The sequence below is a fragment of the Myotis brandtii genome, unplaced genomic scaffold (genome assembly GCF_000412655.1).
Source record: "Myotis brandtii unplaced genomic scaffold, ASM41265v1 scaffold604, whole genome shotgun sequence".
NCBI lineage: Eukaryota > Metazoa > Chordata > Mammalia > Chiroptera > Vespertilionidae > Myotis > Myotis brandtii.
The window spans coordinates 1767729-1791383 of NW_005370286.1; the positions used below are offsets into that span (position 1 = coordinate 1767729).

Below are 23655 nucleotides of genomic sequence, written 5' to 3' on the forward strand. Positions count from 1 at the left end.
GCTCCGTTTGAGGGGGCGGGGGTGTCTATGATCACGTCAGAGAGTAAAGAAGGTGAGAAGCCGCCGTCCTTGAACAGTGCACATTTTATTTTAACAAGCGTTGGAACCTTAACTATTACAAATTGAATTCCACCCAATAAAAATCTCCAGTCATTTAAAAGTTGATCAATAATTTAATCGTAAAACCATACTTTTTTTTTAAATAGCAGGGAAACAGGCTCTGAAAATTGAGGGGCTTGCAGTCTGGGGGTGCCGGAGCACAGCAGCAGGACTGGGAAGCACAGCACACGGGCCTTCCACCTGGGGGGCCCGGAGGGCACAGCAGTGCGGTCCGGACACACCCACACGCAGGCCACGCAGCAGCCGACCCCAGCCTGGCGGAGCTGAGTGTGGCCAACGTGGGTGAGAGCCAGGAACCCCAGCAGAGTCCTGACCGAGAGGCCCATGGCTGTGACCCTGGGATGCTGAAGCAAGACCTTGGCCACGAGGAGGTAGCTCTTCTGCCGGGACTTTTCAGAGTGGGCCCAGCCCACTATGGGGGCACTGCAGGGGCTGGCACCGGGTTCTCTCAACACGAACAGCTTGCAGACAGGTGCGCGGGTGCCCCAAGGGGCATCATCTCCTTAGGACGGGGGGCTTCAGAGCAACCTTTGGGCCAACTCCCTTGAAGGAGGAAACAAGAAACAATCAAAACCACCTGCTACAAAGAGTGCAACTGAATCTTACTTCCTTTCACGCTTATTAAAATTTAGATTCTTCGTTCAGCCGACAATATGATGGCCCCCTGCACACAACAATAACAGTGACGGGCGCAGTGCTCACAGCTAACACTGGGTAAAGGACAGACTTTCGTACTTAGGCTAGTAGGTGAAGACAAATGACCAGCCAGCAGGAGCAGCCATCCCTGAAAAGTCCTCTGGCAGAGTATACAGCAGAGGTTAGAATATACCTACAGCTAACATTTCTCCTTTCAGCCGACAGTGTAACCAGCCCCCGGGGCAGTGCCCTGGTCAGCCTGCTCCACTGCCCCTGCAGGTGGATACTGCTCTGGTGGGGGAGGCTCACCTCAGTGGTTCCAGGGTTGGCCCCTCCAGCCTTGGGCTTGACGGGTGGCATTGGAGGCACAGAGGTTGGCTTGATCACCTGGGAGGAAGCAGACACAGTGACAGTGGATGACACCTACCTGTCCCGGCTTGGACACAGCACTGTCTTCCCAGGTGCTCGGCTCTGCTCCAGACCGGCCCGCAGGCTTCTCTGCTGAGCTCTCTGCAGAGAAGTCCCACCCAACACCCTCCCTCCACCAAGGCCAGAATGAAACCCAAACCAGTGGGACATGGCTGCCCTCTCCCGAAGGCCCTTCCACTACCCCAACTTTACCAATAAAAAGCTTTTAAAACTGCCAGAATGTGGGTCTTGGAAGTTCAAAACCAAGAATTAACAACTAAAATTGGCAGGTGTTTTTTTCATTTTTTCATTTTAGCTTTCCCAGGGTGACAGGGGGTGGGACTCGGGATGGAGGTGGAAGGCTGACCAGGCCTGGCCCAGCCATGCTCAGCCCTGACCACACACCCTAGCATCTAGGAGGCCTGGGTTGGGCCCAGCATTTGTAGTTTTCGATAACCCAGAAGGACCTTGGTGAGCAGCTGGTCCCTCACAGCCTCTGCCTGGCTATCTCCACTTCCTGGGCAGAAATCTCTGCCTACCCTGGCCCCCATCTGGCTGGTCAAAAACCCTCCTTAGACCATCTTTGTAACTTTCTGTAAGTCTAAAATTAGTTCTAAACAAAATGTTTAAAAAGAAAGCAATAGAGAATATCTATTAAGCAAGCACCATAGTGAAGGTTGTTGTAGGGAGATCCATGTGGGTCAGTTAAAAAATTCATAGAGCCCTGGCCAGTGTGCTAAGTGGTTAGAGCGTTGCCCCCCCCCTCCAACACACACACAAGGGTCACAGGTTCGAATCCCAGCCCCGGTCGGGGAGCATAGGGGAGGTAACCAATAGATGTGTCTCTCTCACATCAATGTTTCTCTCACTCTCTCTCACCCTCCCTCCTTCCCACTCTCTCTAAAAATCCCTCTGGTGAAGGTTAACAACAACAAAAAAGTTATAGGAATTGCATCTCTCAAAGTACCTCCAAGATATCGAGGCCACAGGGAGAAACCTGTGTGAGTCAACATCCTGGGTAATAGACAGACAGGTGGACAACAGGACACCTGGTGGGTGGAGCCTGTCCCAGGAGCGGGTGGTGACTGGTCGAGAAAGCCTGGCTGTTCCTGCCACCCCCACTTTGTCAGAAGCACAGGCTGGTATTGGTCCAGGGCCAAGGTGGGTGGTGAGCAGGCCCCAGCAATAAGGAGCCCACCACAGCCAGACCTCTGTGATCTGCCCGAGAGACCGGCAGGGGGCACTCCAGAGGAGAGCACCCCACACTCTCCTGTGGGGTTTGGGGTGTCGGGAGGCTGGGGGTCTGGCCAGAGGGGAAGGGAACAAGCATAGCCAAGGGAGTCTACTGAGTGGCCGAGTGGCCAGGTCCTCTCACCTGTCTGGGCTTCTGCTCCGGGAGGGGCTTGGTGGGAGGAGCAGGTCTGAGCTGGAGGGAGGAAGAGTCAGGAGCCCAGGCCCCCAGGTTAATGTCCTCACTGGGCCCAGGTGATCAGCCTTCTGAAAGTGGGGCGGCTGCACCCTGGGGTCCCAGCCTCCCAAATCCAGCCCTTGGACCGCCCACCTTCTGGGACCCCATTTTCGCCACCTACACTGCCTGGTTGGGGGCCCCACCACCACTCACCTGGGCTGGGGCCTGCTGGGTGTACATGGGAACTGGGAAGGGTGGGCTGGACATGGTGGCCGGAGGCTGCAGGGGATAGGACCGTGAGCTTGGATCTCCCCTCGTCGCCCCCCAGCCCCTCAGCCCCCCAACTCAGGACCTGAGGTTTCTGCCCCTCCCAGAGGGAGAATAAAGCTCCAGGTGTGTATGGCAGCTCTGCCCCACCACCAGCAGGGTCCACAGCCCGAGTGTGACCTGCACGTTCCCTTTGCTCAACCGTGTGAACGCTCTGAGGTGCTGGGTTGCAGCAGAGGGAGACTGGCCCTCAAAACTGTCCTCAGGCCTGCAGCGGCCTCGAACCTGATTCAAGTTCAATGGCCAATTCTGTCATCAGGTCGTGTGGGTCCTCAGACCCCCCATCCTCAAGCCTCCTTCCTGCCTCCCAACAGGGTGACATGGCTGCTGCACGAAGGCCCTGGTGGAGCGCCCTGGCCCAGGGATCAGGTGGCCTGGGGAGCCGGCTGGTGCTTACAGCAGGGGGTGGCCGTGTAGGGGTCACTGCAGAAGCTGTGGGCCGGGGGAGCGGGCCGGAGTGGTTGGCATACATGGGAGTAACCGGCACTGGGGAGTGCGTGGTGGGGGCCGGAGCCATGCCCGTCTCTGGCCCGAAGCCCCTCTTTTGGAACAGGGGGTTGGAGAGCCCCATGGCGGTCTTGGGTGCCACATTCCTGCCAAGAAAGTAAGATGAGTCAGTGCATCCTGGCCTCAGGGTCCAATCCAGGGATGTGGGGTCCCCTGAGCCCTGGCCAGGGTACCTCACAGCTGCCTCGGTACCTGCCACCCCCCACATGGTGCACCAGTCACAGCCACTCGAAAAGGAGAGGCAGCCTCGTGTGCATTTTCCTGCAACTGGCACGGGGCCCAGGTCCCGACAGGGTGGGCGGCTGTTGAGTGGGTGGTGTGGGCAGTTCTCTGAGCCCATGCTATCCCCAAAGTGCCAACACCTACCAGGTCAGGTGTGTGTGGGGGTCCGGGACCATCTCTCTGGGCTTACCATATCCCAACCTGTCACCAAAACCTGTCACCTGTTCCCACCCCACAAGAGGCCCTCGGGGACCCGCTGTGGGTTCTCTTCTTCCTCCAGCAGCAGCGGGGCTGTTTCCCAACAGCGAGGAGGGGATGTGCTTGTTGCGCAGGGACATTGTGCAACCCTCACCTCCCTCGGATGCGGCTCCCAGCCTTGCGGTAGATGAACACGCCCAACACGGTGAGTGCCAGGGTCACCAGGAGCACCACAGGCACCAGCACGCTCATCAGGAGGCTCCCGGATGCTGTGGGGAACATGAGACCGGGTGTCCATGGGGCAGTGGGGTTGAGAGGACAGACAGGGGCCTTTCTGGGGCCCCTTCTTGACTGGAGCCCTGGCCTCTCCCCTGCAGTCACATACCCATCTGAAGACCCTTCTCCAGTGGGGCCGAGGTGGGGTTACTGGCTCTAGGCCCTACCCTAGACCCGTGAGGTCAGGATGCCCAGGCCTGCAAGTCTGACTCTTTAACAATGCACAATGGTGTGGGGGCACGCAGCTTCCTTCTCACTGCCCAAGTGGTCCTGCTGCCCCATCGGGCTGTGTGGGTGTGAAGGCCCAGGGGGCCGTCGGGCTCTTACCTACGCGCAACTCGGCCAGCAGCTCTGTGCAGTGGGGTGGGGCCCAGCCCGGTTGGCAGTGGCACTTGCCCTTGTGGTTGCACACCTGGGGGACAGCCAGGTGTCAGGAATGGGCCCCGGACCCTGCCTGTGCTACATTGCCCAGTGCCCACACAGGAGTCACCAGGCCCAGCCTAGGCCTGTGAGGGCTCTGCCATGACTGACGGGGACAGGCTGGGCTTGTCCATGGACCTGGCTCCTACGTCCAGGTGTCCTTGGCTGTCACACACGCTGACGGCAGCAGCCCCAGCCCATGTGTCCACAGGCGCCACCACCTCCAGAACTCAGGGTCTACACGGGGCCCACAGATCCTCGCCAGCTCCAGGCCTCTGCCCTCTGTCCACCCAGGCTCGCCCTGAGCGTGGCCTACAGTCTCCTTCACCCCAAAGGCCCACGTACCCCATGGCCATTGCACTGGGCGGAGCAGTTTCTGGACCGGTAAACGTGGAAGTCCTGGCACAGTCCTTTCCAACACACCTGGAAGGCAGGGGGGTGTCTCATTAGGCAGTTGGTCTCAACCCCTGACCCCACTCTCCCCCAGCAGCGAAAGCCCACCCGGAACCTGCAGGTGAGCTTCAAGGGGCAGGCTGCGGCCACCACAGCCAGGAAGGCCTTGTCTGCAGCCCTTCCGCTGGCAGGCGGACCACAGGGGCACAGAGGACTGTCCCCCACCCTGGCCTCTGGGGGGACTTGCAGACGGAAAGGTCTTCAAACCACGCTAGCCAGAACGGCACCGCCCCATGCGCTAAGTTTCTACTGAGAACAGAGGGTCCATCCATACACACAGCCCTCCGTCGCCACCACCTTGCTTTGGACCACCTGAGCGTGCATGTGGGGCATACGTTGGGGACATGAGGGTCCAGTGGCCTGACTGCCTCAGGGGGCACATCCAGGCTTGTTCTGGTCACTCACCCTCTTGTCGCCACACTTGGTGCCTTCGAGCACCTGCTCGAACCCAGAGCCACCGTCCAGGTTAAGAGCCTGGCAAATGGCTGAGTTATAGGTGAAGGTGCAGGAGGCCCGCTCTGGAGGCTTCTGCCCACCTTCACAGAGCAGGGACTCGCACTCGGTCCTGTGAACAGAGAGATTTGTGTGGTCTCCTGCTCCGTGCATGCTGACGTGCTCAGTGGGGACCTAGGGGGCTGCCAGGAAACGAGGCCCAGGACCCTTGGACGGGCTGTGGGGTTCACTGATGGGGCATCCACCCACCTCCCCCAAGGACAGGGTGGTCAGGCCTGACGGTCCTGGAAGGCAGGGTGGGCCCCACAGACCCCTGACTCAGGCCCCTCCTCCTTTGTGCAGAGGACTTTCTTGGGAGATCCCACCTGTGGGGACATCCCTGGAGCCAGGGGAGTGGGGCTTGGCTGATGCTCACCTCTCGGCACCAAGGCGGCCACTGCTCTGGCAGCCTGGTAAGACCCTGAAGGAGTAGCACGTCTCCCGGGCAGTCTGTGTGCCTGCAGGCCAGGAGCAGGTGAGTCCCCCAGCATGGGACCCGAAGCCACCCCAGGCCTGTGGATCACCTGCCACCCGCCTCACCTGGCCCCCACAAGTCCTGGCACCTCTGGGCCCGCGTGGGGCAGGCCCCGTTGTAGCAGTAGCCCCCCGGGCACGGCGTGCCGTTCTCCTGGAAGGCGTCCTCCGGGCAAGAGGGCCGCTGGCCATCGCAGTACTCCTCCAGGTCACAGTCGTCCTTGCCGGGGCGGCACAGCTTGCCGGCCGGCTTCACCTGGCCCAGCAGAGTGACGCTCACCATGGGAACAGCAGGCCCCAGGCTGCTCTCATCACCACCGTCCCCGGGGCCCCTCCCACCCGCTGACCTGGGGGCACAGCCGGGCTGGGGTCAGGAAGGGGCCCTGTGCTCACCCTGCACTCATAGCAGCAGGCACCATGGGCACACTCGGCCCCCTCGGCCAGCTGGCAGGTGGTGGTGTTGCAGCAGCGGTCGCGACAGTCCTGGGGGACGGATGGGGCAATGCCGAGGGTCTGAGCACCGGGCTCCAGTGGCCCCGGGGGCCCACCTCCCTCCATGACCCACCATCAGGGCTGGGGCCTTCCCACGGATGCCCTGCAGGTGGATGTGGGTGTCAGAAGGCAGGGGTGTGTTCTGACTGGCCGTGGGCATGCAGGGCGCCAGGCGGGTCAGGAAGGACGCCCTAACCTGTGGGACTGAGACCCGGGGCTGGTGCGGGGCAGAGGGTGGCAGTGCCAGGCCCTGTACCTGCGGGTAGCCGCAGTCACACTGCTCCCCTTGCTCCACAAACCCGTTCCCGCACACGGGGCCGCCCACCAGGCGGTCGGGGTCCGGAGCGTTTTCGATGCAGGTTATACGGGGCTTCTCCACGAACGTCTCCAGGTCGTCCTGGCTGCACTGGCTGAACAGTGTGGGGAACGTGGAACTGCGGGGAGAGGTGTCTCTCAGGGGCAGGGGCCGTGGGCAGGCCACCTGCACCTCAGGAGAGCCTGCTCTGCAGGGGCCCTCAGTCAGGACTGCGGTGGGCCTCACCCGATGCTGCCCGCCATGACGCAGCCGCCCCTGGTGCGTGACTCGGGGCAGTAGCAGCCCTGGACGTTCTCATCGTGGTCCATGCCCAGGTTGTGACCCATCTCGTGGGCCAGGGTGCACGCCACGCCGATGGGGTTCGGGCTGTGGTCCTGCAGTGAGAGGCTGTGCTAGATGGGGCCCACTCGGCCCAGTCACCTTCCTGCCGGCCCTGCTGCCCCAAGCAAGGCTGGCATTACTTCCTGCCAACACTTCTTAAAACATGAAAGCATCGCCCAGTGGCTCCGCTGGCTGGAGCATTATCCCGTACACTGAAGGGCTGTGGGTTTGATTCCCAGTCAGGGCACACACCCAGGCTTTGGGTTCGATCCTCAGTCGGGGTGCTTGGGATCAATGTGTCTCTCGCTCCCTTCCTCCCTCTCTAAGTATTAATGAAAACCTTATCCTGGGGTGAGGATTTAGAAAAACACAAAGCATCAATGCACCCTCCTGAAGAGGCAGCCGGTCAGGTGGTCATGGGGACAGACTGCCGTCCAGCAGGTGGCCCTGAGCCCTGAGGTCTCCCCTGCACGCATCCCAGCTCAAGTTCCAGGCCTGGCTCCCCACCCCACCCCGGCTGGACCCCTCCGCACCTGGTTCACAGCCCCTGAGTTCTGGGAGCACATGGCAGACACCTTGGCCAGTCCCACAGTGGCCCCGGCGAAGTCGATCCCGCTGCAAGCAAGAGAGGTGTCTGCAGGTGGACTCCCCTGAGTGCCCCCCGCGATCCCACAGCCCTTTGCTGGCGGTGGCTGTTCTCACTGCCCGTCGCCTGCTGCCCACTCACGTGATGAGCTGGACGTTGTCGTGAGGGTGCCGCCCCACCAGGTTCTGTGCCCGCCAGGTCAGGAAGTTCTCCAGCGTGACGCCGGCGTCGGAGCTGACCTGAATCTTGTCCCCGTGGTTCCAGATATCCAGGCCCACCAGGACCACGCGGAACTTGAGTTCCTGATAAAGCTGCAGGAAGACAGGATTCCGCGGGTCAGGGACCAGTTGCCTCCTCACCGGCTCTGCCACCCACACCTCCCTCCAGGTGCCTCCTCCTCTTTGACAACCAGGGTTCTGTCAGGCTGGGTGACGTCCAGAATGGGCCTGTGTTGCTTGGGGTCCTGGAAGCCCCTGCTGGGGGAGGACCCCCTGGGAGCCCCCCCCAGGGTAGAAACAGACGGCACCTTGTCCACGTGGTTCACCACCTCCAGCACCCGCCTGCGCACAGCGTCTATGCTCCCCAGCTTCTGGAACTGATGACACAGACCCTCAGTCAGCAGCCCATGGACGGCTCGCCCCCTCCGGCACACCCCCCTGCCCATGGCACCTCTCTGCTGTCCGTGACCACGTATAGCTCCACAAAGCGGGTCTTTCGGGATAGTGGCCGGTTCTGCAAAACAGCAATGAGAAGCTGGTCAGCGGCCGCAGCCATAGCCCCCCTGACCTCGGCCCAGTCTTCACACAGACCACGTCCAGGGCCCCCTGCTCAGTGTTGGGGGACCTGTCTAGGAGGTGCCAGCACAGACTAAGGAGCCGTCTCCGCAGCTGCTGGGCAGTCAGGCCCACTGGCCATCGGGATGGCAGGCAGCACCCTCATTCACTGAAAACACGGGAGTCTGGGAGACTCGTAGGCCCAAGTGGCAGGGATGAAGCTGGGCAGGGCCTCCTCACCCGGGGCCTGAAGGCTGCCAAGGTCCGAGGGCCCAGCATGCTCTCCAGGCTGGCGTTGCTGACCCCGCAGGTCCCCGCCTTCTGCTGCAGGTGCTGTGCCTTGTAGAGCGCATGCTCCCCCTCTTCCCCGCTTCCATCCAGGGGCTCAATCAGGTGTACAGCCGAGCCTGCCTGAAAGAAGCCCCTGTGGGCAGAGGGGAGCAGGGGCTCGAGTCAGTGCCCCGCCCCCTGCATGCTGCCCAGGGAGGGACAGAGGCCTGGAAGGACAGGAGGCCCCCCACTCGGCCCTGGGACATACAGGCGGACAGTGTCCAGGGCCCAGTGGGAGCCTTGCAGGTGGGGAACCTGTCGTTGTAAATAGAGCCCAGACACCCAGTGCAGAAAGGTGTCCCCAAGTCTGGCCCCTCTATTCTCAGCCTCAGTTCACTTCTCTGGAAGGCGAGGAGTGTGCTGGGGCCCTGACATTCTGACCCACTTTGCCCAGGTCTGGAGCACCCACCTGAGGCCATCACAGGTGCTGAGGCTGGCAGCGGAGAGAGGGTGCCCTTCCACATGGCCCTGGTAGAAGCAGTGGTCCTGCGGGAGGCGGGCATGAGGGCTCTGCAGGACTCACTCCCAGAGCCCCCAGCCACCTTGGGGAGGGCACCAGGCCGTACCTGCCGCTGCAGCTGCTCGGTCACCTGGGAGCCATTGGCAGCCGTGTAGGTCTCCGTGTAGCCCGAGCCCACCAGGTCCCTAGAAGAGAACCACTGTAGCTCACTGGGCCCCCCCCTGCCAGGGAGCTGGATGCCCAGGACACGGTGTGCTGGGGGCAGCCCCGGGCCCCTGCTCACCTGTTCTTCCGAAGGTGCAGGGTGAAGGTGTTCCCTGGGGCACCAAGGACATAACTCACACTCTCTGGGTACAGGCCCTGAGCCAGGAAAACAAGAGGGGTCTAAGGTGAGGGGCCTTGCCTCAGGCTGCACCCATCTCAAACCTGGGGTGGAGCTCAGCTGACAGGGATGCAGCCCAAGGCCAGGGCCCCCCAGCCCGAAAGCCCTTCAGAGGACCCTAGGGGTCGCTCAGCATCAGGCTAGTGAAGGATACTAGCCCAGGCTGGGCTGTAATGCAGGGGTCCTGGCAGGTCTTGGGCCTCGGTTTCCCCATCTGTCCACACAAGGTCAATGACAATAATGCCCCTTCCCCAGGGAGCAAGGGGAGGGGAGATGTAGCCCTACAGGCAGCAAAGGAGCTGTGGGTGGGATAGCCCCTCCAGCGCTTCCAGCACTCCCCCCATACCCTCCCCTCAGGAGACACAGTCCCTCCACCCCTTGTCAGGGACAGCACGCACCTTGCCCTCAGGGTGGAGTGAGGGTCCAGGAGGCTTAGTGTCCTTCCCAGACACCAAAGACAGGACAGGGCTACCCCCAATACACAGGCAGGCACATCCAATTCACACATACACACACACACACACAATGCACACCCCACATGGGTTCCAGGAATGACCCCAGGCAGCTCTGGGTATCTCAGCCCAGGCCAAAGCCCCTAGGAAAGGGTGTCACTGCAACCACACAATGCAACAGGCTATGGGGAGCCAGCCACCCCTCTAGTCTGAGGAGGAATTTGACTTGTCACTGCTGAGCGAAACCGGGGAGTGGCCGGGGCAGCCCCTGGCCCTGCCCACAGGGAGAGGCAGGGAGCAGGAAGGTGAGGCCTTGGGGAGGACAGCCAAGCCAAACACCAAGGACGTCACTCACACTTTCTGGGTACAGGTCCTGAACCAAGAAAACAGGAGGGGTCCAGGATGCGGAGCCCAGGTGGGCAGTGGGCCCCCTCAGGGGTCTGCCCCAAAGCTCTCAGCCCACCTGGCCCTCAGCCCCAAGGCTGGCCCCTCACAACCGGCTGGGACACACAGGAGCTATAATCTTCTAATTGGGCACTGTGGGGCCAGGGAGGGACCCCCCACACCACCACCAGGCCATTGTCCGGCCAAGACTCACCACGCCGGAGGGCAGGGCTCTGCGGGCACGAGGACCTGGCAGGCGCTGGGGCCTCACCACCTCGTACTGCTCCACGTGGGGCAAGGGGGGGCTGGGGGCGGCCACTGTGGGAGAGAAGGGTATCAGCAGGTGTGCAGGGCACCCATCCTCCTGCCCTGGGAGGCCTCTTCCTCGGTGAGACAGTGTGGGGACCAGACTCGGATCTGGCATTAGGAAGACAACAGGACCCCAGCTGGTGGGGCCAGGCAGACCCTGTCCCGAGGCAGCCCTTTCAGGAGCCCACAACTAACCGAGTAATTGCGTCTAACAAGGGAGCTGGATGGCCTCCCTGGCACTAGAAGCTCCCACATAGCCAACAACAGGCAGCGGGGCAGGCCGAGTTGGGTGCTGGAGACCAGCCACCCAAGATCCTGTCCTTTCCCTTTTAAGGTATTAACAGGTGTCTTGTGACCATTATCTTGCAAACCTCCAGGCTCAAGAGGCCCTGGGGCACCCAACTCAGTCCTGTGGCCCCAGCCACTCTCTTGGTTGCCTCCACGGTGGGGATGGGACACCACAGAATCCAGACAGGAGGTTCCCGAGCCGGTTGGGCCCCAGAGCCAGCAGCCTGCTTGGTCCTCCCCAAGCAGGAGAGGGAAGCAGGTCCCCAGGTGGCTAGACATCCCCCCTCTCAGCTCCAGGTACTGCTCCTCGGTCCTCCCTTCCTTCCTGGGGTGGGGGTCCGGGTAGGGATGGCAATCACTGCTCCATCCCAGCCCCAGTTCCCACTAGGAGCCCAGGAATGACCCAGGCACGGGTTTCCCTCACTTCCCTTTTGAAGGTCAGTCTGTCCCCTCTCAGGGCCTCCCAGTGGGACCAGCACAGGGCACAGTGCGGGTACAGGCCAGGTGACCAGCCTCTGGCGGGGAGCAGCTCCCTCCACCTGGCCAGAGCCCACATCCAGCACTCACCCTGCAGCCACCACACGCTGAGCAGCCAGAGCCCGAGGTGGAGCATGGCCGAGGTGTGCATCGGAGCTCAGGGGTCTGGAGCGCGGGTGGAGGTCTAGGATCACAGATGAGGATTCGGAGGTCTGGGATCCAGATGAGGGGAGGGTGGTGGAGTGTGGATGGGGATCCGGTGGCCTGGAGATCCGGGGGTCTGGGATCCAAGAGCACAGATGGGGGACTCAGGGGCCAGCAGGCGCAAACAGGACGTGGGGATCCAGGGTCCAAAGTCAGCGGTGTGTGCAGGGATGTGGCTCTGCGATATATGGAACGCGTCTGGTCCCAACACTGGACCTGAGGCTCTCCTAGGGGCCCCGCCCCAGACCCGCCCTTACCCACTAGGACCCGCCCTCCGGATGCTGGGAGGGGCGGGGTCTGGGGCACCTTCGTCAGGGTGCCCCGCCCCTCCCTTTCATCCTTCTTGCCCCATGCTCTTTGGTGTTCTTATGGCTACGGCTGGTCCCCTGGGGTCTCCTGGATGGTGCCCGCCGTCCAGCACATGGAAAAACTTCGTAAATGTGGACTGAATTAAGGGAGAGGGAGGCAAACAGACTACTCTGAGCCCCTCCCTGCAAGGCTGGGCCCTGGTGGGGAGAGTGGCGTGTGAAAGGCTGTCTCGGGTGGGTGAGTCTGAAGGTGGGGGATACCCTGACTTCCTGGGGAACAGAAAGCTTCTGCAGCAGCATGAAATCCACTCAGGCCCTGGTCCTGCTCGAACGGGCTGCGGAGGCCTCACTGGGGAGGGGAGCACTGGGGTGCCACCCACTTCACCTTCACAGACTTTGTTCTGTGCAGAGGCCACTTCCGGGTGGGCTTGTCCATGGGGGTCGCCCAGCCCTGCTCTGGGGGGCCCCAAATAGCAGTGAAGGCAGCCTGCCCATTGGGACCTCCCCCTCGTTTCTGCCCTCCCTGTCCTGCTGGATGGGGTCACCCCACTCTGGCCTGACACAGAGGCTGGGGGTCCAAGCCTCCTGCAGCTGAGCCAAGTGCGTTTGTCCACAATCCCAGACATGCTCCCTGGGATGCGGGGGTGACAGCATGTCAGGGACTCGAGAGGTGGTGGTGTCCACAGGTGGTTCCAGACCAGGGGTTAAAGTTCAGGGGGCCATTATATCCCCGAGGGAATGGCATAAAAGGAAAAGGCAGAGGGGCTGACACAGACTTTGGGGGCATCTTGGACGGAAGTAACAGGGAAGCCCTGGCCACAGCAGCAGTGTGGGCACAGCGACCAAGCCTGGACCGAGTGGGCCCGTGGAGGCCCGTGGGGATTGTCCCTGAGCTTACTCATGGCTGTTATAAATGCCACATGAACCGCAAGCCCCCCAGCAGTTTTACTTCTGTTCCTTCGTCACATTTTCCAAGTTGTTTCACAGAAAAAGCTTAAAAGCAGCGTGTCCGCGATGACCATGAGGCTTTACAGCGAGCTGACCCGATGCCCTGTGCGCAGCTCACGGGCAGGGACTTCACAGTAGCAGCCAGGACCCATGCGGGCCCAGAGGCTCCTACCACACAGGAACCGCCACCCACCCACAGGACGCATCTAACTGGTCCCCTCAGCCACCTGCAGGCTGGAGGTGCAGGACAGGGACAGGGCACCCGGGCTTCAGGGCCCGGCAGTAGGTCCCTCACCGAGAGCCGGGGGGTTCCTCTGCTCAGTCCCCCAGTTGCGTGACACGACTGGCAACAGGGTTGGCAGATACACTTGTTTACTCACATCGCACCTGCACAACCTGCAGAAGAGGAAAGCGGTGTGTGCAGGGATGTGGCTCTGCGATATATGGAACGCGTCTGGTCCCAACACTGGACCTGAGGCTCTCCTAGGGGCCCCGCCCCAGACCCGCCCTTACCCACTAGGACCCGCCCTCCGGATGCTGGGAGGGGCGGGGTCTGGGGCACCTTCGTCAGGGTGCCCCGCCCCTCCCTTTCATCCTTCTTGCCCCATGCTCTTTGGTGTTCTTATGGCTACGGCTGGTCCCCTGGGGTCTCCTGGATGGTGCCCGCCGTCCAGCACATGGAAAAACTTCGTAAATGTGGACTGAATTAAGGGAGAGGGAGGCAAACAGACTACTCTGAGCCCCTCCCTGCAAGGCTGGGCCCTGGTGGGGAGAGTGGCGTGTGAAAGGCTGTCTCGGGTGGGTGAGTCTGAAGGTGGGGGATACCCTGACTTCCTGGGGAACAGAAAGCTTCTGCAGCAGCATGAAATCCACTCAGGCCCTGGTCCTGCTCGAATGGGCTGCGGAGGCCTCACTGGGGAGGGGAGCACTGGGGTGCCACCCACTTCACCTTCACAGACTTTGTTCTGTGCAGAGGCCACTTCCGGGTGGGCTTGTCCATGGGGGTCGCCCAGCCCTGCTCTGGGGGGCCCCAAATAGCAGTGAAGGCAGCCTGCCCATTGGGACCTCCCCCTCGTTTCTGCCCTCCCTGTCCTGCTGGATGGGGTCACCCCACTCTGGCCTGACACAGAGGCTGGGGGTCCAAGCCTCCTGCAGCTGAGCCAAGTGCGTTTGTCCACAATCCCAGACATGCTCCCTGGGATGCGGGGGTGACAGCATGTCAGGGACTCGAGAGGTGGTGGTGTCCACAGGTGGTTCCAGACCAGGGGTTAAAGTTCAGGGGGCCATTATATCCCCGAGGGAATGGCATAAAAGGAAAAGGCAGAGGGGCTGACACAGACTTTGGGGGCATCTTGGACGGAAGTAACAGGGAAGCCCTGGCCACAGCAGCAGTGTGGGCACAGCGACCAAGCCTGGACCGAGTGGGCCCGTGGAGGCCCGTGGGGATTGTCCCTGAGCTCACTCATGGCTGTTATAAATGCCACATGAACCGCAAGCCCCCCAGCAGTTTTACTTCTGTTCCTTCGTCACATTTTCCAAGTTGTTTCACAGAAAAAGCTTAAAAGCAGCGTGTCCGCCATGACCATGAGGCTTTACAGCGAGCTGACCCGATGCCCTGTGCGCAGCTCACGGGCAGGGACTTCACAGTAGCAGCCAGGACCCATGCGGGCCCAGAGGCTCCTACCACACAGGAACCGCCACCCACCCACAGGACGCATCTAACTGGTCCCCTCAGCCACCTGCAGGCTGGAGGTGCAGGACAGGGACAGGGCACCCGGGCTTCAGGGCCCGGCAGTAGGTCCCTCACCGAGAGCCGGGGGGTTCCTCTGCTCAGTCCCCCAGTTGCGTGACACGACTGGCAACAGGGTTGGCAGATACGCTTGTTTACTCACATCGCACCTGCACAACCTGCAGAAGAGGAAACCGTCTGTGGCTTGCCCGGCCCTGCAGGGCAGCAGCCGAGGCCAAGAGCCACTCCTACCTTCACCCCAGGGGATCTTGTCTGTGTGCCCAGGCCTCTTAGTCTCATTCCTCCTCAGTTGCCAAGGAGGCCACCTGGAGCAGGTGGTTCAAACTGAATTTCGAAAATGACTGCATGAGTCAGCAGAGTGGCCCAGAGGTGTTCGTGGCAGCATCATCCTCAGGGCTGGTGTGCCATCTATTGCCAAACTGGGGAGGTGGGATCAGCGAGGGCAGGTACTGCCAGATGGGGAGGCCAAAGGTCGTGGAATGGGTTGGGCGGGCATGTCCCCACCTCAGGGCTGTCCTGTGGGGGCAGTCCTAAGGACAGAGGCCTCAGCCACAGCCCCAGGCTGCACATTAGTGGATGCGGGTCACAACTCACCTACAGCACAAGGAGCTGCTGCCCCCTAGTGCCAGGAGCAAACCCCAGCCCATGGGTTTGAGGGTTCTGGCAGACTCCAGGGAGCCCAGCCCGTCTCGCCCCCACAAGGCACCTTGGCAATTATTCTAATGTTGCTCAAATGCCTTTTTCTTTGAGGCCAAAAAGGAAAATCCCCTAAAGTGCCCCTGCTCTACTTAAACAGCTCACAGTAAGCACACCATGGAGACACCACTCTGGTCTGGGAGGCTGCTCTGCCCTGAGAAAGACAAACTGAGCAGATAACATTCAGACTTTACACTTCAATGGCAACAGCGCACGCAACACATGTACTTCAGATACTTTATTAGAAATCCTGACCTCATCTGTCTGCAACAGCACCCACCAGCCCATCGTCCCTCCTTCAGCTGTGGTGGGTGCAGGGCTCCGAGGGCCTCACTGGGCGGTGACGGCGACCCTGGGCGCTGGTGCTGGGGGCCCCCGTGGAATGGGCACTTGGGGGGCTGCCTTCTGGCTCCTCTCTGCAGACAAGCGCTCCAGGCGCTCTGTGTAGAAGCCGTTGAAGTCGAGCCTGAGGGGTGAGGGCGGGGCTGGAGTGTATGGGCACCCACCCTGCGGTGGCTACAAGACCCTGCATTAGGTGGCAGGGACACCCTTCCATCCCTATCCTCCCACGGCCCCCATCTCACTGCTCATCTGACTCGGGGTGACACTGTTGCTGGGGGAAGGGGGTCCTCCTTGGGTCCTGGCTCCGGGAGCACCGCGGAGTGAGGCTGACCGAGGACCATGGACACGGACCGATGGTGGGGGCATTGCCGGACGGCTTGCCTCTTACTGAGGAATGCACATCAGGGAACCGATGCGTGTTGTCACTTCAGGGAGTGACGGGGGACAGGCAGCAGCATAAGGAGGCCAAGGACAGACACCCTCAGGCCTGAGCAGAACTGGCCTCACGTTGTCTGTGCTGACCCGAGTGGGTAAAGGTGAGAGAAGACAGCAGGGAACCTGGGCCTTGCAGGCATGCGGGGCAGGGACAGGGCCCACGACAGGAAAGCTGCCCACACCCACCTGGAGATGACGCTGGCCATGCCGTGCTCGCAGTCGCTGGTACTGTAGATGCTCAGTCGGGCCAGGAGGTCAAGCAGATGGGCTGAAAAATTCTTATCAAACTTATTGATGGTGGCCTCGAAGCTGGAGGCCAGCTGAGGTGTGTCCACATGCTCGGCCAGGTGCTGGAAGACAGGAGCCCAGCTTGCCTTTACCTTCCTTTTAAGTTCTTCCAATAGAAGAATGGACTTCAGGAAGGTTCCAAGTGATAAAAGGTATAGGTAGGGCATCATAAAAGTTCCTGAGACCACCCTAGCCGATTTGGCTCAGTGGATAGAGTGTCGGCCTGCGGACTGAAGGGTCCCAGGTTCAATCCCAGTCAAGGGCACATGCCAAGGTTGTGGGCTCAATCCCCACTAGTGGGCGTGCAGGAAGCAGCCTATCAATGATTCTCTCTCATCATTGATGTTTCTATCTCTCTCTCCCTCTCTCAAATCAGTAAAAATATATTTTAAAAAAATAAGGTCCTGAGACCACAGGACGGAGCCGCCCTGGGCAGCTGGGCCTCTCCTCCTGGCCACAGGGCACCAGGGTTTTCTTTGTGCAGCTCAGACTTCAGCACAGTCTGTGTTCTCTCCTGCTCGTGAGGGGACGAAACAGGGACCATGGGAGCTGGCGCCTGAACCCATGACCCCTCCACCCACGGGCCGGCACGCTGGCATCTGAGAGCGGCCTGACCTTCAGGTAAGGAAAGACTCTAACCTATACTTGCTGAGTGCCAGGTTCTGCAGGTCGGCCCTACAGCTCAGCCCTGAGCCACCGCCTGTTGTGCAGATAAGCTGGCCTCACCCTGGCGCTCAGCTGGGCTGGGGTTAGAGTGTGAGGGGATTTCTGTGGCTTGTGTTCGGAACCTAATTTTAAGATGGTTGTCTTTTAATCAAACACAAGCCAGAAATGAAAGGGTGGTAGCGGGTTTAGTTTTTAAGTATTAGAATCCTAACACTGTCAAATCTCTCAGAAGATGGAGGACCTGCTGGATTAAACCCCGACGCCACGCACCTTCCTGGCGAGCTCCTTCCGGGCACGCTCCTCCGCCCGCTCAGCCTCGGTGGGCGGCCCCTGCATCGTGCCGTGCTCCAGGGTCAGGCGGCCCAGCTCATCGTCCAATTTCATGCTCTGTGTAAACCTCTTGGGGCCCGAAAAAAACTTTCATTACAACCTATTTGCTCCCACTGAAACACCCCCTGCACCCGGACATCTGCAGACTCGAGGACAGAGGGCGGGCCTTCTGGGAGGCTGCAGACGGGTCAACACCATTCCAGTCTGCCCGTCACGGGCTTATGGACCTATTTTTCTGGAAACACTTGCTTTTCATGGTGTTCTCCAGTTTGCAACCCAGTATATGGCCCCTAAATGTCTGAGGAATCGAGTTCACATGCTCCTGACCCCTTTGTCATCAGCCATCACATCCCAGGCTCTTAGTCTGCCTTCACACTGGTTCAGACGTCCCAGTAGCCTTCAGCCCTGGCGAACCCCCATGTCACCCCTTCTGTCTCCTGACACTGTTTTCTGTACCACTGCTTTTGAGCCACTGCTTATGACAGGCGCCCAATAAAAATGAAATCAAATAAGTTCTGACAAAAAGAATGCAAGGTATTCAGAAACAGGCCTGTACAGAGACACTGCAGCCAGGGTTCCTGCCCCCGGGCCAGGTGGGCTCAGGAAGGACACTCAGGAGCACCTGCTGGCTGATGGACAGAGAGGGAGCAGGGTGGGCAGGGCTGCGGCACGCACCTGCATGCAGTTAGTGAACATGACGCACACAGACATGAGCTTGGAGAAGACCTTGAGCAGCTCGGGGTTGGTAAGCATGCAGTCCTTCAGGCAGTTGTCCAGGAAGCTTGTGTGGTGCCCCAGCACATCATCGATGTTGGAGGCCTGCAGGGAGCACACCAGATTGATGTGTGCCCCCGGGGCTTCAGCCCTGGCTTTGCACACGTCCGTGTTATTTCCATTTAAAAACTGACCTGTGGTCTTTGGGGGAAACTCCTATACCACTAACAGGAAGTAATACTGAACATGCCCCCAAAGTCCAAGGTTTTGATCCCTAAAGACAGGAAGCAAGAAGGAAACACTGCCACTTGCCACTTCCTGCTTCTGGAATTTGGTGGCAATTGGTCTTCTGGCTGAGAAGCCCCAGAGGGCCCAGAACGTGCTGGTGGGAGCACAGGGCCCCCAGTTCTGAGGCTCTCAGAGCTCCCAGAGGACAAGGCGTCCATGATGTTCAACAGCTGGGTCCTGGGGCTACGGGGCGTGTGAGAGCAGATCCCCCACACCACACAAACCACCCTGTCACGTGAGGAAGGACAGCGTGTGTACAGAGGTGCAGCTTCTCCCGATGAGGCTCTGAGTGAGGCCTCGCTGGTGGCATCACCCTGACACCCACCCTAGCACCTTCCTCTCTGAGGACCTTGCAATTTGAGGGCCCGGGTTGCTGCAGAGTCTAAGTGTTACAGCAGTTAAGTCAGAACTCACGGATTTCAGGTTTTTCTCGAGGATGTGCCAGGTGGGCTCCATGACCTCGAACATCATGTAGTACTGAATGTTCTGAACAAAGTTCAGCATCCGCTGTCGCAGTGTGAAGGCGCCGGCAAACCTGGGTGAACAGAGACATCCCAGAGACGCTGTGGAGCTGGCACCTGTACAAGACCCTCCTGCTCCCCACCCCGCCCCAGCCCCAGCGTGTGCAGGTGGTCGGCAGGTACACCTGCTCTGAGCACAACCCATGATGCAGCTCCTGAGGCTCAGACACAGGCACAGCAACACCTGGGGCCACAGACCAGCAAGCAGAGTGCCTCAGGCTTAAATAGGTGGAGTGCTGACACCACAAGGGTCCCAACCTGGGAAGAGGCTCAAGGTCCTCCGAGGGCTCCCGCCCAGACAGGGGGTGACAGGCCCACAGGTCTGTGCAGGCGGTTGGGGGACAGGGCGGTGACCTGGGCACCTGGTGGTCAGCATTAGCCGTGCACTGCATGGGTGTGCATCCTAGGACTGCTTCCCCGTGTGGACAGAGGACGCACCACTTGGCGGAGTGCAATGCGTGCTGCTTGGCGGCCTTGTTGCTGATCCAGACGCTGCAGAGCTGCCGCTCCACATGCTTGCAGTAGAACATGTGCCGGAACAGCATCTGGTAACGCGTCAGGGCCTTCCTGCGGAGGAGAGGGCGTGGGATCCCACCGACACCTGACATCATAAACGAGGCTCCGGCTGTCACTGACACACAGTTCTGCATCTGGGCCACTAGGCGACCAGGTAACCCCCACAGGACACAAATGGCTACAAAACAATGCACTGGGCGGGCACATCTGATTCTTCTCCCTGAAAACTGTTCACTGAAGCTGGTGCCTGGGGACCCACACTCACCTGTTAATGATCAGCGACAGGGGCCACTTGACCACGTAGTCGAAAGAGAAGGCCTCCAAGCCGCTCAGAGAGAGCTCCGTGGGGTCGGCCTGCACCATGGCCTTCTCCTGCTTGGTCTCAATGGCCAGAACCCGCAGAAGCTGAGTGATGAGGTCATGAGGCATCAGGTCAATCTTGGGGGAGAGAAATAGAAGAACATGGAGTATGAGCCCTTCGTAAAGTGTGCAGATGTCTAATTGCTGTGCCCTCACCTGAAGGCAGTGCAATAACGTAAGGTAACTGTAACTGAAAAAAGTGTTCTTTTTTATTTTGTTAAATATGGAACACTTCACAAATTTGGGTGTCAACCTTGCGCAGGAGCCATGCTAATCTTCTCTGTATCGTTCCAATTTTAGTATATGTGATGCCGAAGTGAGCACAAAAGTTTTCATTTTTTAAAATTTAAAATAACTTATAAGAAAAAAGCATTAAGTTGTGACCTCTACCCCACCCATGCATATCAGCTAGAAAAGCAAACCCAGGACTGAGGTAAGTTCCTCTAAAGACGGGTTCTAAATCTTGGAGACTGGCTTAAAAATACCAACCATTCGATAAATACTGCTTCAAAAATAAAACCACTTTCACTCTAGCCGGTAGTTCAGTGATTAGAGCATCACCCTGATTAACCAAGGCTGTGGGTTCCATCCCTAGTCAGGGCACATACAAAAATCGACCAATGAGTGCATGAATAAGTGGAACAACAAATTCATGCTTCTCTCTCTCTCTAAAAATAAAAACAAGCAAAACAAAAACCCAGAGAAATTGAAACCAAAAATTGGTTCTTTGAAAAATCAATAAAATTAACAAACTTTTAGCCACATTAACTAAAAAAGGGGGAGAGAAAACTCACATGAGTAATTGAGAAATGAAAGCAGGGACATTACAGAAATGTCAACCTTACAGAAATGAAAAGGATCATGAAAGCTAATTCTAGCACCAATTCTAGGTACACAAATGACCAAACTGACTCGAGAAGCAACAGACACTCTGCACAGACCTGCAGCCAGCAAGGAGACTGAGACGTAGTCAATGGCAAATTCTACCAAACGTTTAAAGAACTAACCCAATCCTCCTGCAACTTCCAAACACTGAAGAGGAGGGAACACTTCCCAGCTCAATCTGTGAGGCCAGTGTTACCTGGAAACCAAGCCACAGATACCACAGGAACACCACAGGTCAATAACCCTGAAGAACAGGGATGCAAACATCCTTAACACTGCAAACTGAATTGAGCTGCACAGTAAGAGGATTATACACCAGGACCAAGTGGGACTTAAAATGCAAGGATGGTTCAACTCACAAAAATCAGTTTAATATACAACGAAGGGGGGAAAAACAGAGGATCATCTCAACTGAAGCAGAAAGAAAACCTGTCAGGCACTGGACCTTATTTGTTTCTTTTTTAAAATGTTTTTATTGATTTCAGGGAGAGGAAGAGAGAGGGATAGAAACATCAATGATGAGAGAGAATCATTGATCAGCTTCCTCCTGCATGCCCCCTACCGGGAATCAAGCCAACAACCTGGGCATGTGCCCTGACCGGGAATGGAACCATGACCTCCTGGTTCATGGGTCGACACTCAACCACTGAGCCACACTGGCCGGGCTCCTGGGCTTTATTTCAACCATCTTTCTCACGTAAAGGCCCACCTTGAGGTCGTCCTTGAAGGGGTCTGTGTTGGCGGTGCTCATGCGCAGGGCCAGCTCCAGCAGCGCCTCCAGGCGTGTGGGCGTGATGTCGTCCACTGGCTTCTTCAGCTCTTCTTCTGTGAGGTCCATGAAATGCACAAAGAAGTCCCCCTGGTCCATCAGGAAGTAGCGCTTGATGGACCTTGGAGAGGTGACAGGCAGACATCAGTGAGACCACTGGGGATGCAGACCAGCCCAAACTCTGGAGAAATGGTGGCAGGTGACTGACAAGAAAAAGCCACATGCACACAAAGGGCTCCGGCTACGTGCATGCAAAGCAACATGACTGTGGTCAGTTTATGAGCTGCAATGAGCAGCTCTCTCGGGCAGGGGCATAAGACCATTGTGCCAGGACCTGCAGGACAGCTGCCAGAAAGGGGTCACTGCAGGCCAACGAGGGGGGTGCAGAGGGGTCACTGTGGGAGCCAAGGAGGGGCCTGGGGACCCTGGGCAGGGAGCAGACTGTGTCCACAGGTGTCAGGCAGTAAGACTGGAGATGACCTGGCCGTGTGCCCATTTGTAAAATGACAGATGGAACTGCTGGGAGCTCCGTGCCTTAGGCAAACCTTCTGCACATGTGCCTGCACTAACACGGCGGAAGCGCACACCTCAGGTGCGCCACGAGGTCCTGCTCCTCCATCAGGAAGTCCAGCAGCACTTTGCTGGCGTAGTTAAATGCCTTCTCAATCTGCTCCACATATGCTCGCTCCTTCAATGTATAGATGACCTCTTTGGCCACTGGGCAGGTGACATCATGACCACACTCTCTGACCACATTTAGGTACTTTCCTGAAAAGAGATGGAAGTAAGATTAAACGTTCCGTTGTACATACAAGTCGTGGCCCACACACAAGCTAGAGGACTGGACACAGAACAGACTGTGAGAACAACTCTGGAACCTGCTCTAGCCATAGAGCAGGTCACCAACCGAGGTCAGAAGCAGTGGTTTGTCGTGACTGTTTACATCTGATTTCTCTAATCGAGAGCACGGAAACAAAAGCCCTGAAGAACCAGCTTCTAAATCGTCTTCCAACCCCGTCCCAGACAGCCCTGCTCTCACCAAATGCCCAGACCCTGCTGACTTGCCATTCACGTCTCTACATCGGGTTCCTGCCCCAGTGGGGTGACTAAGAACCCAGTGGGCCTGTGTCCTTGATGGTGTTCCCTGTAATGTGTGCAATATTGTGATATAACAACCAATACCTGATTTTCATCCATTTCCAGCACTGAGTTCCTAAAACCCTTGGAGTCTTGTTACTCAGAAGCCCCTCCACCCATCCTGAGTTTATGCTAATGAGGTGACTCCTGGCAGGCCCCAGAGAGCTGAAGGTGAGGCTGGTGGCCAGAGGAACCAGCCAGGTGATGAGAAGGCTGGAACTTTCAGCCTCACCCTTATGTCTGGGGAGGGGCCAGGGGCTGGGATTGAGCTAATCACCAGTGGCCACTGATTTACCCAATTGTGCCCATAGGATGGAACCTTCATAACAACCCTCAACAAAGGGGTTTGAAGAGTTCGGGTTGGTGAACATGTCCACCTGCCAGGAGGTGGTGCACCCCAGCTCTCTGGGGACAGATGCTCCTGTACTGGGATCCTCCTAGATTTCACCCCACAAACCTCTTCACCTGGCTGTTCATCCGAATCTTTTATCAAATCCTTTATAATAAACCAGAAACTTAGTTGCTAAATTGTTTCCCTGAGTTCTGTAAGCTGCTCTAGCAAATGATCAAACATGAGGAGGGGTCACGGGAACCCCCAATTTGTAGTCAACTTGATGGCCTGGGACTCATGGCTGGGATCTGAAGTGGGACAGTCTTGAGGGACTGAGCCCCGAACCTATGGGGCCTGCATTGCATCCGGGTAGTGTCAGGACGGAGTCAGACTGCGGGACACCCAGCTGGTGCCCACAGAGAACTGGGGACTGGGGTGTTGGTGTGTAAATCTGGTGTCAGTGTTGTGAGAAAGTTTTTCTTTAAGTAGCAACTGAGTTCTGAAAATGCAATAGTTATGAGGAAGGAGAGGCACCTACTGAGACAACCTCTTAGGCTCAGGGAACAAATGCAGCCAATCAGACCACAGGAACCAGACACAAAGCCTGCACAGCCTGGCGCCTGCCTGCCCAGCCCTGCCCACCCCTGCCCACTCCA

The 23655-nt window shown here is 58.6% G+C and overlaps 2 protein-coding genes across 6 annotated transcripts in view; both read right to left on the reverse strand.

The window, feature by feature from the left end:
- Nucleotides 1-153: 153 nt before the first annotated feature.
- On the reverse strand, nt 154-11946 carry ADAM8 (ADAM metallopeptidase domain 8). 3 transcript variants are annotated; one of them, XM_014550583.1, is made up of 24 exons: nt 11602-11945; nt 10652-10755; nt 9503-9579; nt 9327-9404; nt 9169-9249; nt 8670-8853; nt 8326-8388; nt 8183-8251; nt 7798-7967; nt 7604-7685; nt 6975-7123; nt 6690-6867; nt 6335-6424; nt 6008-6197; nt 5844-5925; nt 5381-5540; nt 4868-4945; nt 4430-4514; nt 3981-4095; nt 3297-3492; nt 2786-2851; nt 2540-2590; nt 1066-1143; nt 154-663 (listed from the first exon to the last, which is right to left on the reverse strand). In XM_014550583.1, exons 1-24 carry the CDS (start codon nt 11660-11662, stop codon nt 616-618), a joined length of 2535 nt encoding a protein of 844 aa, XP_014406069.1. In that variant the 5' UTR covers nt 11663-11945; the 3' UTR covers nt 154-615. The 3 variants fall into 3 exon arrangements, with proteins under 3 accessions (XP_014406069.1, XP_005879725.1, XP_014406070.1); XM_005879663.2 differs by having other exon boundaries at nt 9169-9245; nt 9326-9404; XM_014550584.1 differs by lacking the exons at nt 2540-2590; nt 2786-2851 and having other exon boundaries at nt 11602-11946.
- A 3694-nt stretch (nt 11947-15640) lies between these two features.
- Nucleotides 15641-23655, reverse strand: part of TUBGCP2 (tubulin, gamma complex associated protein 2) — a 16106-nt gene continuing 8091 nt past the window's right edge. For all 3 annotated transcript variants that reach the window (XM_014550581.1, XM_014550580.1, XM_014550582.1), the window contains 9 exons: nt 22119-22299; nt 21472-21652; nt 19783-19955; nt 19440-19568; nt 18895-19015; nt 18154-18297; nt 17419-17547; nt 16381-16544; nt 15641-15883 (listed from right to left, as the gene is read on the reverse strand). In XM_014550581.1, the coding sequence (XP_014406067.1) occupies nt 15748-15883; nt 16381-16544; nt 17419-17547; nt 18154-18297; nt 18895-19015; nt 19440-19568; nt 19783-19955; nt 21472-21652; nt 22119-22299 (1358 nt within the window). In that variant the 3' untranslated portion in view covers nt 15641-15747. The remainder of the gene's footprint in view (nt 15884-16380; nt 16545-17418; nt 17548-18153; nt 18298-18894; nt 19016-19439; nt 19569-19782; nt 19956-21471; nt 21653-22118; nt 22300-23655) is intronic.

What these genes read in the sequence shown, in the direction of transcription:
- ADAM8 (XM_014550583.1), bottom strand. Translation starts at nt 11,662, where the DNA reads ATGCACACCTCGGCCATGCTCCACCTCGGGCTCTGGCTGCTCAGCGTG. An exon ending in ACTCAGGGGCTGTGAACCAG is followed by an intron (nt 7,124 to 7,603) that starts GTGCGGAGGGGT and finishes CTCTCACTGCAG; the next exon opens with GACCACAGCCCGAACCCCAT. An exon ending in CCAACCCTGGAACCACTGAG is followed by an intron (nt 664 to 1,065) that starts GTGAGCCTCCCC and finishes TCCTCCTTCAAG; the next exon opens with GGAGTTGGCCCAAAGGTTGC.